The 13,355-nt window shown below is 38.8% G+C and overlaps 3 protein-coding genes across 9 annotated transcripts; 2 read left to right on the plus strand and 1 right to left on the minus strand.

Moving 5' to 3' along the window:
- Positions 1–1,317: 1,317 nt before the first annotated feature.
- LOC137716444 (uncharacterized) lies at positions 1,318–2,989 on the minus strand. 2 transcript variants are annotated; one of them, XM_068455905.2, is made up of 4 exons: positions 2,785–2,989; positions 1,949–2,158; positions 1,735–1,870; positions 1,318–1,514 (listed from the first exon to the last, which is right to left on the minus strand). In XM_068455905.2, exons 2-3 carry the CDS (start codon positions 2,108–2,110, stop codon positions 1,736–1,738), a joined length of 297 nt encoding a protein of 98 aa, XP_068312006.2. In that variant the 5' UTR covers positions 2,111–2,158; positions 2,785–2,989; the 3' UTR covers positions 1,318–1,514; position 1,735. The 2 variants fall into 2 exon arrangements, with proteins under 2 accessions (XP_068312006.2, XP_068312004.2); XM_068455903.2 differs by having other exon boundaries at positions 1,949–2,162; positions 2,785–2,988.
- Positions 2,990–5,230: 2,241 nt separating this feature from the next.
- Positions 5,231–7,927, plus strand: LOC137715136 (uncharacterized). Its single transcript, XM_068454373.2, has 2 exons — positions 5,231–6,381; positions 6,632–7,927. The coding sequence occupies exons 1-2, from the start codon at positions 5,305–5,307 to the stop codon at positions 7,685–7,687; spliced, it is 2,133 nt and encodes a 710-aa protein (XP_068310474.2). The 5' UTR covers positions 5,231–5,304; the 3' UTR covers positions 7,688–7,927.
- A 4-nt stretch (positions 7,928–7,931) lies between these two features.
- LOC137715952 (uncharacterized) lies at positions 7,932–13,052 on the plus strand. Of its 6 annotated transcripts, none has more exons than XR_015960837.1 (8): positions 9,470–9,780; positions 9,932–10,016; positions 10,686–10,835; positions 11,305–11,378; positions 11,497–11,615; positions 11,981–12,042; positions 12,318–12,401; positions 12,757–12,821. XR_015960837.1 is itself a non-coding variant. In XM_068455320.2 (7 exons), exons 2-7 carry the CDS (start codon positions 10,010–10,012, stop codon positions 12,806–12,808), a joined length of 486 nt encoding a protein of 161 aa, XP_068311421.2. In that variant the 5' UTR covers positions 9,470–9,780; positions 9,932–10,009; the 3' UTR covers positions 12,809–13,052. The 6 variants fall into 6 exon arrangements, 4 of the variants coding, with proteins under 4 accessions (XP_088547344.1, XP_068311421.2, XP_088547346.1 ...); XR_015960838.1 differs by lacking the exon at positions 12,757–12,821 and adding an exon at positions 12,631–12,653; XM_068455320.2 differs by lacking the exon at positions 11,981–12,042 and having other exon boundaries at positions 12,757–13,052.
- Positions 13,053–13,355: the final 303 nt, after the last annotated feature.

The following is a 13,355-nucleotide window of genomic DNA, read 5'->3' on the forward strand; positions in this document are numbered from 1 at the left end:
AAATCTTGCTGGAACCGTTGCTTGATTTTTGTCATTTAATGATTTGTGATTATAAAGTGAATGACTTGTGAGGGTGAATTTGCCTTTCTACTTGAGATAGGTGGGATTATGCAAATACTAGTTACCTCGACGCACTAAAGCACCTTACAGATTTGAAAGAAGGTGGTTGGTGAATTACTGTTGTAACTTGAACTAAAACATCGACTATCATTTCAAGGTTTGATTGCATTACTTCAGCTACTGGTTCGCAGGTAAAATTAAGACGGTCGCTTTAGAAAATGAGATTCCTGTCGTAAGCAATCAGGTATGTTTGTTTCGAATCTTGATTGTTCTCATGGAAGTATGCTGTGCATCTCCTTGTGCTTTATAATCACGTTCATACAATGTAATCAGGTCCAACATTCTATTGTCGACATGCGACCTCAACAGAAAATGGCGGAGCTTTGTCAGCTTACGAGAGTCAAACTTATAACGTCTCACTCTCTCTCTCTCTCTCCCTCTCTCTCAGCCAATTTTGTTATTCTAATACGTTCTGTTGCAGGTATGGGACAGTAATGGGTGGCCTATTATCGGAAAAGTTCCTCAATACCAACGTGAACATTACTTTTGCCGGGCCTCCGTTAAATACTCCCTCCCTCCAAAAGTATAAACGGGTATGGAGTCTTGAACTCGATCAATATGTTATGCGCATTTTATCTGTTTCGATCCATTCTTACTCCATTTGTAATGTGTGGCAGATGGTCGATGCCTGGGGAGGTTGGAGCCTTTTCCAAGCTCTTCTTCAGACAATCAAGGGCATTGCTACTAAACACGGGGTCTCGATCGCCAACGTTGCTGTGAAATACGTTCTAGATCAGGTAAAGTTGGACCTCAACGTTGCTGCGAAATCAGAAATTTTCGGGTTCTGTTTAACCTCAAAAATTGTTTTGCATCAGTTGCAGTTTAAGTAATGATTTGTGTGTGTTTGGCTTGTTAAAATTGCAGCAGGCAGTGGCAGGATCAATGGTAGGCGTTAGACTCGGGTTGTCGGAACACATCCAAGACTGCAACGCAGTGTTTTCGCTTACTCTTGACGAGGAAGGTAGAAAAAGCATAAAGGAAGTCACAAAGAAAGGGAAGAATCTCCTTCAAGTGATCGGCGACTGTGGAGATGAATACAGGCGTCGATGAAATTTATCAAAGAATACTCCAATCATCCTGTCATACTTTTCATTGTGAAAGCAGGAGTACGACGACATTTTTCGTTTGTTTGAAGCGTATCACAACGTAAATACTGAATTTCCATAAAAAAAATAAATAAATAAATAAAAAAAGACCTCTCTTAATGAACATTGATTGCAATTATGGGATTTATCCAGAGTATCTGGTTTGAAAATTCAGTACACGATTAGGTTCTGGATTGTAAGAGAAAACATTCACCCATACAAACAAAATACTCAAAAAATACCGGGAACTTGGATTTGGCTAAATCTAACGTCTTGACAAACTCTAGGACGGTCATCAAAAATTTTCACCTGCCAGAAAAAATGAAGGAGAGATTATAGTTCTAAATGTCAGAATGGTTCATATTTGTCTTGAAAATGCTTTGGGACTTCAAAACTTACATTTAGGAGTCTTGTGTTGGCAAAGGGTTTAGGGAAAAAGGTGAACTATGGAGTATTCAAACCAACTTCGAAAAAAGAGCTAATCGTAGTTGAAGAAAGGAAACATAATAGCAGTTGGAATGAACAATACCTTAAGAATTAGACTGAATTGAAGCTGAAGGTGAATCTGATGGTACAGGAGGCTGGTAGATGCGTGCTTTGGTGAGGATTTCAGCCACAACCCAATGCTTGCGCTTGCTCAGAGGCCTCGAGGGATCCAATCGAACCTGATGAAATAGTTTGCTTATGATGAAATTAATAAGAATTCAATAATTAGAGACACAGAGACAGAGACAGGGACATACTCGGTCGCCAATGTTGCAGTGATTGTGCTCGTCATGGGCCATGAACTTGGAGGTCCTCTTCACGTATCGGTTGTAGAGCTTGTGATGGAACAGCCTGTCCACTGCCACCACCACTGATTTCTGCATCTTATTGGAAACCACCATCCCCACCACCGTTTTCATCTCTGTCAAACTCTAACAAGCAACGCTTACCGCTGACCTCTTGAGGACCTTCCTGAGCATCTCAAAACCAACATAGAATCAAACTCCAAACCAGGTCAAATCACGCATAACCCTAAACTCTACAGTCCGACTAGCATACAAGTGAACTCCAGAAGTCGATTCAAGTCCATGTAGTTACTTGGATGATATGTTTTACGGAACAGATGAAAATGAAGATCAATGATATTCAAATCTAATTCAGAGCGATCAAAAAATCGAACAACAATGCCGTGATCCATCCTTAAAATGGCCCATTTTAAGAAATACTTCAAGAACAAATTCCATCCCTAAATATTCATGCCAAGCCAATCCATTGAAAAAGGCATGAAGCCACACCTATGAAAGAGTGGATTCTCACTTCTCTAACCCTAACCGGGATTCGAATCGCAAATGATGCTTTCCTATACAATGAGAAAGTGAAACTATACAAACAAAAATTACAAAATTCTTTGGGAAGAAATAATTCATTTATGCAAATTATAAAAACCCAGAAAGATTTTACTACAGTTTTGTATAGCACAGACATCAAATCGCCAGTGAATGCTCATAATTACAAGATTTCAGAAATATTTCATGTTTGTCGCCAAAATTTAAACCAAAGAAAAATAGAAAATTTCAAGAAATCTAAACTGTACCTGCAAAACGGCCGGAAAAGTAATGCAGCGGTGGCTCGACAGTGAAAGACGACGGAGAGAAGAGTGAAGTCGGGCTGTCGACGGCGACTCGAATGGATCGAAATTTGATAGAAATCTTTAGGGGCCGACGGAGAAAATAGAGATGAAATGAAAGAGACGGCGGGTGTCTAAAATCTTCGGCGATAAAACGATGGGTGTGTATGCATATTCTCATATATATTTTATCATTCACTTCCATTTTTTATATATTAATGGGTTAAACTTTCTCCAATGATTGGGCTAAAAGCTAAATTTTTTAGTCTGAAAAATTTAGTTTGTAACTCAGAAACAGTTTTTTTACTTCAACCCTTTTGGCCTAAAATTTTAGGCCGGAATTATTAAAAAATGAACTTAGGTTAATTTTTTTCTTAAATTTTTTTTTTTTAAATATAGACTATCGTGAATTAATTTTATGAACGTTTTAATCTAAAAAAATTTTAATTCCGATAAGTATTGAAAAATCATAAACTTAATACGACCTATAATTCATAAACCACATAATTAATAAATTACATAAACTTAATACAAACAACAATTAATAAATTTAATTAATAAAGCACATAATTCATACGCTACATAAACTTAATAATCATATCCATCATCTTCACATAGTGAAGGACTTCGTGAGTGAATTGGGATATAGGGTTCAGAGGATTCATCATCTTGAAACATACTCCTTGAGGTAGACTTTCGCAAAATTTCCTTTTGCTTACCACGTAAGAACTTCTTCCTCTCTGGTGTGTATTTGCTAAGGTCCTCCATCATCAAATTAATTTCAAACCTATCTTGCTACCTATCTGAGATTTCCTTCATTTGCAAACGCATTCGGGCCGTTTCTTTTTGGCGAGTGCTATGGGTTTAATTCAATTTTTGCAATTCTGGTAGTAAAGTGTTCACTCATCGGATCTTGGGACTTTCCTTTTCTCTTTGCTTCATTTTGCTTATCTCTTCCTGGATGCCTTGCAAAAGAAGGAGATGGGGTCATTTCATCGACACCTTCATCTCCAACATTTGTCTGTGCGGCTTCACGTTGAAAGAATCTTCTGCATTGCTGGTCCGCATCAATTCCCCACCTCGGACAATCCTTAAGGACGTCCCAAGAATGTTGCAACTTAAAAACTTGATTTTTTGGTGTTACTCTTATCTTGTAAATTTCCATTGCTTTGTCACCCTATGCAAAAAATACATAAAAATAATTAGTTGCAAACTAATATTATGTACATGACAAATAAAATATCAAGAACAAAACTCACAATTTCTATGACGCTCCTTCCACTAGCCATGCCAACTACGGCTCTCTCCAAGCTTCCCTTCCATAAAGTGCATGCTTTGTTTATAGTCTTCCACCGATCATAAACACCACCACCATCCCGCCCACCACCGTTGCAGTTTTCTTGAAACTTTGAAATGATTTTATCCAACAAAACTTTTTTATTTTGATATGTGCCAACTATACCATCTTCGCTAACAGAAACTTATGTTAAGCATAAAGCAACATCTTCCTCACAACTCCAATTACGACCTCTAATATGCTCTCTTGCCATGTTGAACAATTTGGAAATTGAAAGAAATGGTAGAAAGATAAATTGGAAGAATTGTAGGAGAAAATTGAGTTTTGTTTGGATGTTTGAACAAATACATAGGTATTTATAGAGTTTTTGGGTGAATTTTGAGTTAAATAATTTCTTTTAATTATTTTAGATGTTGGATTTAAATATGGATCGTTAGATCTTTTTTTTTACCATTAGATTTGATTATATTCGATCTCAGCCGTTGGATTCAATAATATATAAATATAAAAACAAAAAAAAATGAATCTAGGCCATTGGATTAACCAACAGCCTGTAGATCATGACCATTGGATGGAAGTAGCCGTTGGAGGCACTGCGGAACGTGACCGACAGGCCCATATGGGTGGGGCCCTCGCTGTCTAAGGGGTTGCGCGTTGCGCGAGTTGGGCGATTGGGTGGGCTGCGTTTGGCGCACAAACGCCCTTTTTCACTCGGTTTGATGGAGCCCACACCGATTTTTGGGCTAAATTTTGGGGGGAATCTAGCCTTGGTTTAACATTTAGCATTTAACCCAAATTTTTCCCTTGGGTTGGGTTTGAGGGGGTAATTTAGCTTTTAGCCCACCATTGGAGTTGGTCTTAAATACACTAATTTTTTTTTTTTTAATTTATAGGCATTCAATATTGAAATTATGTAAAAATAAAGTGAAAAATAAGCTTTTTGGGTATGTAGAGTAATTTCGGTGGAACAAGAGGTTAATTAACTGTACCAAGACATATGCGTTACAACAAGAACATTAAAAATGAGACTAAAGAACAGATTAAGGGGCAAATCAGTAATAACCCATTAACGGAGCAAAACCCTACGAAATTTAAAAAATAAAAAAATAAAAAAATAAATTTAAAAGTAAAAACCCCAAAAGCCCTCTTTTCAGAGTCTCTCAGCAGGCAGCATCTCTCTTCTCTGAGAAATGAATTTGCGGCACTTGATTTCCGGGCAAGCAGTAACCAATGCTTCAGTTATCAGGGGAAGGTTGCGATCGCTCTATGCTTTCACAACCATGGCAGCAGACCCGGTTCCTCTGACGTTTCGTCCACCGAGCTATGGCGGCTCTAAACCCATCAAGAACCCTAATTTCCCAAAACCCTTTTCTCCATTTCACCGATTCATACACTCTGCTCAAGCTCAGGTGGTTGATTCCGAGGATTCCGAGCAGGAGGAAGACGGAGCCGTTAACGATTTCTTGTCCCGGTTCGTGTGGATCATGCGGCAGAAGCTCTCCGAATCGTACCCGGGTTCCGATAAGGCTACCGTCGACGGCATGCTGTTGATTATTGTGGAGAGAGTTGTGGCGGAGATGGAGAAGGGCGGCATTGAGCAGATGCTGGGCACGTCAGGGTCGACGCCATTGGATGATTTTAGTGAGGATTTATGGAAGACGGTGTGGGAGGTGAGCAATATGGTGTTGGAGGACATGAAGAGGGAAGCGAAGAAGGAGAAAATGAAGGGGTTTTTGCAGGAAGAGGAAGTGAAGGAGATGTGTAGATTCGCCGGTGAAGTCGGAATTCGAGGGGATATGCTTAGGGAGCTGAGGTTCAAGTGGGCTCAGGAGAAGATGGAGGAGGCTGAGTTTTATCAGAGCTTGGAGCGGCTTCGAGAGGAGGACAAGAAGGCGGAGGAAGCAGGGGAGCAAGTAGAGGGAATGCAAGGTGAAACCACAGGGGAAGAGGTGAAGTCTGAGGTTGTTTCGCTTCCCAAGAGGCGAGGGAAGATCAAGTACAACATTTATGGTCTTGATCTGTCTGACCCCAAGTGGGTTGATGTGGCTAATAGAATCCATGAGGCTGAAGAGATCACTTGGCCTCAGGAACCGAAACCCATATCCGGAAAATGCAAATTGGTTACTGAGAATATTATTCAATCGAATGTGGCGGATGACCAGTCTCCGCTTTTAGTTGAATGGGTAGAGCTACTTCATCCTAGTCGGGTTGATTGGCTCAATTTGCTTAATAGGTTGAAAGAGCAAAACACTGCATTATACTTCAAGGTACACACTACGCTCTTTTTTGTTCTCCTTCGTTGGATATTATTTGTTATATCCGCGTTACATTCGTTATCAAAATGTAGATTTTGTTATCTACTGCTATTTTATGAAAATAATGTAAGAGGTTATATACTGTTTTGATGAAAATATTCTAGGGATGTGGTGGGTTGAGTTGAGTTTATGCATGTATGTGGCTTGATAAGATATATGTATTTCATTTTTAGGTGTTGAGTATATAGGAATTATTTTGTAGGTGGCAGAACTTGTATTGGATGAGAAATCCTTCCAGACAAACATTCGTGATTACTCGATGCTCATTGATGCCCATGCAAAAGAGAACCATCTCGAAGATGCTGAGAGAATTTTGAAGAAGATGAATCAAAATGGTATCATACCTGATATTTTAACTGCCACTAGTTTGGTTCACATGTACAGCAAGGTAGGCAATCTTGACGGTGCCAAACAAGCATTCGAAAGCTTAAGGAGCCAGGGCTTCAAACCTGATGTCAAGGTCTACAACTCGATGATCATGGCATATGTAAATGCTGGCCAACCAAAATTAGGGGAGTCGTTGATGAGAGAGATGGAAGCAAGAGATATCCAACCCACAAAAGAAATCTTCATGGCATTGCTTCGGTCATTTGCACAACGTGGTGATATTGGTGGAGCTGGACGAATTGCCAATATTATGCAGTTTGCAGGGTTCCAGCCAACATTGGAGTCTTGTACACTGCTTGTTGAAGCATACGGGAAAGCTGGTGACCCTGACCAGGCAAGGAGCAACTTTGATTACATGATGAAAGTTGGGCACAGGCCTGATGACAGATGCACTGCAAGCATGCTTGCTGCTTACGAAAAAAAGAATTTACTGGATAAAGCGCTGAATCTGTTAATGCAGCTTGAAAAGGATGGATTTGAGCCTGGAGTTGCCACTTACTCCGTTCTTATAGATTGGTTGGGTAAATTGCAGCTAGTTGGTGAGGCTGAGCAGCTATTGGGAAAAATTGCCGAGCAGGGTGAGGCTCCTCCTCTGAAAGTTCATTTAGGCCTTTTTGATATGTATGCTAAAGCTGGAGTCGAGAAAAAGGCACTCCAAGCTTTGGGAGTATTGGAGGCTAAGAAGGATCAATTGGGTTCAGAGGAGTTTGAGAGGATCATAAACGGGCTTATAGCTGGTGGGTTTGTGCAGGATGCTCATAGGGTACACGACCTGATGGTGGCCCAGGGTTTTACTGCGTCAGAGCCACTTAAGGTGGCACTAATGGCATCTCAAGCTTTTGGGCGCAAAAGGCCCTCAATGAGAAGATAGTTTGATGGCCATCAACAGATGCTTCACAGTATTTTGGCTGCAAGACCGCTGTTAAGATGTTTTGTAGCCTTAGGAATTCATAGCTGTTTGGCCACATGTAGTAAGATAAAAGGAGTTAGCATATTCTGTTCGGTGCATTACAATATTATGATATTTACCTTGTTTCCCATGCTCATATGGACAGAATGCAAGTCGGGTTTTGGAGCCAGAATTGGTAATAAATTGTTTTGATGTGCTAAATGACATAAGGTGATTCAGTCTTGCAATCATCTTTATTCATCAGGTTCACCTTCACGTTCAGCTCGCTAGGTTCACCATTGGGCCATTGAATAAGCATAACATTGGGTTGTTGCCGATGCATCTATCGGCCCTTTCTACTATCAGGTTCACCTTCATCTTCAACTCACTACGTGATTATAACTAATGTAAAACTCATTTTCCAAATGCAGATTATTATTCTAGATTTCGACTGATAGGTTTTGTTGGAACAATTATTAAACACAGCATCACAACTTCTGTAAGAAGCTTAGGGTTCACAGGCTCTAGTCGTGCACTTCTTCTGCTCGACTTATTTTTCGATTTTTTTCCCTTTTACATGATCTTGTTTGTGTTTACTTTGTTGTTTATTGCAACGACAAGTTTAGCACCAGTAATTTAATCTGGTTCAGTGCTCTTACTGCAAGAAAATGTCACTGAACTTGACATAGTTCCAAGCGGTTCTAGTATTTGTGTTGGGACAGTTATCGGCTGCCATGCTCAACTTTCAAATGGTTTGTGGGTGTCCAATTGAGGGCTTGGGGTAACTTGGTTTTTGCAACGAAGGTTCCAATGTCTCAGAGATTGCTGAATTTCAGACTTCAAATACCGTTTTAAACACATATCACACACGTATTCGAGTACCTTTATAATCTTAGAAGAATGTATTGCTACGGTACAACGCTAGTATTAACCGATGATCCTAAAAAAACCTTGAGTATTGCTTGATTTGTACGCTTTAGAAGAATGTCTAACTGTTGTTACTCTCAACCAGTCTATGTTATGAAGTGTTGAGATAAACAAAGTGTGGTGCTTGTAAAATGTGTCACCTTGCTTGGAATACTAACCCGAATCCATCCGATTCTTATGTGAAATATTGGAGAAACTTAAATGCAATATTTTATCTTACGTACTAACACAGATTCTTCATATTTTATCAGCACACTTCGGTCGTAATTGATTCGTGCACCATTAGGATTAGTCTTGTCAGAATGACTGCCACCATTATCATGGAGAAAATCTTCTGGACAAGGCTCATAGCCATCAACAAGTCAAAGCACTCGATACTCTCGTACAAGAGAAATGAACAGAGATTTAGAGAAGATAATTCACCATGTTGAAACCATGCTATACAACTTCTGATCTGTGATTTGATTGATATTTGGATCATAATCACGATGAAGTGACGCAAGTTTTAATGGAGTTGACGAAAATGATTATAGTTTCATGTTTTGACGAGTTAAGAGACCAGTGGGCACTGATCTTTAGTTGAGAGATCATTACTCCAATTGAGTTAAAGTTGATAAATCATTGTTACAATTTCCTCAAGAGAATACTTGAAAGAAACTTCTCCCTTCTAGTCCATGAATAACTTTTCTTTGGTAAATAGTTGCTTTTCCATTTCAATTGATTTCTTTATACCAAACGAAGCCTATTTGTTTTGGTTCATTGACGAGTATCGACAATACGTCATGCAAAAGAAAACATACGTTAAGAAAACAGATTGTCCTTCTCTTAGTCCCCCACTAGTCAAGAATTCATGATTATCGATCTTTGAATTTGATATCAAAGATGAAAATTAAAACATTCAAAAATATATTTATTTAGTTTTTTACTGTTGATATATACATTTTTAACAAACGGTATTATTTTCGTCGTAAAATGAGTGACGGTGCAATATTAGTTTACCAACTTTTCGTAGTGGTGCAAACCACATTTTCACGATCTTAACGGCTCTCTCCCTCCATAATATATACCAGTCTCTGGTGATTGAAGTCGCTTCACCTCCACGAGTAGCTTTGATCAATCTTTGCTGTCATTTCCGCTACAACCTTCCGGTTCGTTCTTTTCTTCACATTTTCTCTACCATCTGCCTTGATAGGTTTTGGACATGACTCACAATGCCCGCAAGGTGTTTGATGAAATGCCCCACCCACGCTTCCAACAGGTATACTTTACTCAATTTTCTTTCATCTCGTTGAATTCCAGGTTGGCTGACTTTAGGCACTTAAGTCTGTATTGGGTTTCGGGTTTTGGTCGGCGAAAGTCAAAAACAAGAAAGCAGCCATGGATGGTATGTGTAAAAACTGCTACCTTGCTCTCTAGCTTATGTGTGTTCGTTGTGACAATTTTTACTTCTCATAAGCGTTAGTTTGATGAAAATTAAAACCTATTAGTGTTCTGCGGTAGCGGTCTGATTTTCCCACATTGTCTAAAATTCCTTACACTCAAGATGATTTCTTTCTCTATTATACTTTGCCTATATGTAGCAATATGCTGAAACATCAGTTTCCATAGGCTATTTGATGCTTTGAGATTTTTTGTTCCAGTGGCTTGGAAATCGAAATGGAAATTGAAAAAAGGGAACTCTTTCTTCGACAAGGGCTCGTTCCATCTTACTTTACTAATTTTTCTAATTTATTGATGGATGGTTTATAAGGGGTTGTTCCACATTATTGAATTGATTAAGAGTTAAAGAATAACCATTGCTTATAAACAGCTACTTGATGACGTTTTTCTCAAGTATCATATTATTTATTTATTGCCTGTACAATTTATAACGAGCTCTTGCTTTGAGTATCTACCTCAATCGAAACACTTCATGTCCTGAAATATCTCTTTATTTTTTGTTATTTCCTTTTTGTATTGTTGAAATGATGGTAAATTTTCAAGGCAATGATTATTGTCTACATTTTTTCCTGAGTTATAATCAGGATTTTGTTGTTACCTTTTTGGGCTTCAGTTGATTCACAGCCAAGTATGGAGGAAACTATTTTGGTCGGCGATGACCTGATGACAGGCCCACCATCACCAATTATTCCACCAGAAATTGCTTCTCATGTGCTGGAAGGTGTTGACTCGTGTGATGGGGTTTTAAGGAATCTATTTTTGTGTAAGTTCTGGGTTTTTATTTCTGTTGTGAGATTGAGGAAACTGTTTTTTCCAAAATTCAAAATGAAAGTATTTCAAATTCCTAGTCTGTAGGCCATCTCCATGTTAAGCATTTAAAATAATTGGAGTTGGGGATATCCATACTCCTTGTCAATAACCCCTAAATTCAGTATGTATAAGTCAACAACTTCTTCCAGTCTATGCCAATGGTGGATCTACGCATGCACGTGCTAAAAGTTGATTGAATTTTTGGTGCATTTTCCCTTTTTACATCCTAAAAATTATACATAGGCTGAATCAGTTTCTTGAATGTTGGAAAAATTGACACATAGATACCTATGATGATATGGTACTTTCTTGTTGGAAATTGGAACAACTCCGCCGTAACTTGTAGATCTTATCTTGTTGACTTGGACCATAAATTTTGGTTGGTATGTAGTATATTGTAGTGATTATGCTTTATACTGCAGGTCTGCAAATCAATGATATTGAGCCTTTCTGTCAAGATGAGCTTGTTATGTATAAACAGTGCGCTGAAAAAAGGGTGAGATATTTACTATGATTTTTATCTTCTGCATCTCTCCAATGTTCATTTCTTGTATTGAGGTAGGATTGAGAATTTGATTTTCTGCTGTTTCGTTTTTGTTTGTACTGAATTGCAGGATAAAGAACTACGAAGGCAACTTCAGGACAGTGAGTGCAAATTAGGGTTATCAATGCCTTTAAATGAAGCAAAGGAAAGAGCTTCTCAGCTCGAAAAAGAGGTCACATCATTAGATAGGTATGTTCTCAAATGGTTAGTCAAGGGGTCCTTGCTTGGTAGTCGTACTATCATGTAGTTTTTTTAACTCTAAGCAATGAGTTGTAGGCCTCACCAGTCAGCCTAGCTTCCACCTTATTTGCTTTGTTGTTAGTACTCTTACAGCCCTGTTCTGTCTTCCCCTTCTTGAAATATCGTCCCTTAGTTACATCCTAATTTCTTAATGCCTCCCAATTCTAGAGTGCATGCATAAGTTCATCTTTCAGTCCGTAGGCCCTACAACTAGATAATGGTTCCTTGATTTATTTGCATTTACACGTTCATGTGCGCTGTGCATCTGCCGATGGGAATGGTTAATTTGACTTGCTGCACTGTTTTTGCTTTAGTTATGTTTCAGGGGTTACAAAAATTTCAAATTTCCAGAGTTGTGTACAAGCTTTAGCTCCAAGTAAGATTTTCCTGGTTGTCTGCCTAAGCTATACCCTTTTTGAAGTTCTGTGGACAAGCTTTGTAGAGAGCTAACTGATCTAAAAGTTGCATATTCCGGTGTTATGTTTGAAATCTTAAACAGTCTTCTGGTTACCCAGTTCCATGGGTGACACTGGTATTGTTGTCTTTTTAGCTTTATAGAACCACAATTGTTTTAGTATGTCTTGCTTTCTCCCCAATATTTATATGAAGCTTAAGCATCAATTGACTTTCGAACTCATTGTGTTTCTATAGGCGCTTGATTCTTGCTAGTGGACTCGAAGGCATAGACGGATTTCGCCAGAGATGGAGTTTGCATGGTCGCCTTGCAGATACCAAGTAAGTTATCTTGCAAATAATTGCATTTTTGTGAGTACTCTTGAAAGGAGTTTTTGTTGACAACCAATACTTGATTGCTCTCTACTGCACATGTATCAACTGGTAAAGGATGACATTTTCTAGATTTCCTTTTTCTTTTTTTGAATGTGTAAATAATCGATTGATGGATTCGGTATTTGCTGAATTATAATCCATTACTCATTCAGTTTTGTTTTTGTTTTCATTGTAGTTAAATCTGTGTATTATCCACACGACCATGCTTATTGATTCATATTTGATGAGCCGTCACCTGTCATCATACAGTCTAACTAATGTATAGACCTCTATCCTCAATAGCATTGCAATAACTGTGCAGGAAAAGGTTGGAGTCCTTGAAGCAGGGAATGGAGACCAGGGAAACGGACTAAGCTAGCGGGGCATTTGACTATGGTAATATGGGTTTTCCGGTCAAGTTTCATGCTGCATTTGTGGAAATCGACCTGTCGATATGCTTGATGTGGGTCTGGCTAATATTTTTATCATGTACTCAGTTTCTAAGGATTCGTATTTGTCAGAAACTCTTGTGCTCTTGAATGATTGTGCAATAATGTACTTCGAAAAACCATAATGAAGATGTGAATGGCCAGCGGCCGAGCGGTAGATTAGTGAGCATCTTGAATGTTACTTGAAATTAATTGTTAGATTGTGACATAAAAGTTAGGCTTAATTGTTTTGCTCACTGGAGGGGCTATCATTTGAACCTCACCTTCCCACCGAGACTTGCTCAACTCCACGAACTTAACTTCCGAGCCTAACCATTACCAACATACGTAAAGTTTGCTGACGCGGCGCGAGTGGCCCCCTTTTGGCTTACGTGTGATCTTAGTTGGCGACACAATAGACAAACGAGTATTGAAAAATTCTCTACACAAAACTGGAATGCTAGATTTACCAACAAAGGAAAAGAAGTTTGCA

Source organism: Pyrus communis, chromosome 3 (genome assembly GCF_041283825.1).
Source record: "Pyrus communis isolate YQ-2024b chromosome 3, ASM4128382v1, whole genome shotgun sequence".
NCBI classification, from domain to species: Eukaryota; Viridiplantae; Streptophyta; class Magnoliopsida; order Rosales; family Rosaceae; genus Pyrus; species Pyrus communis.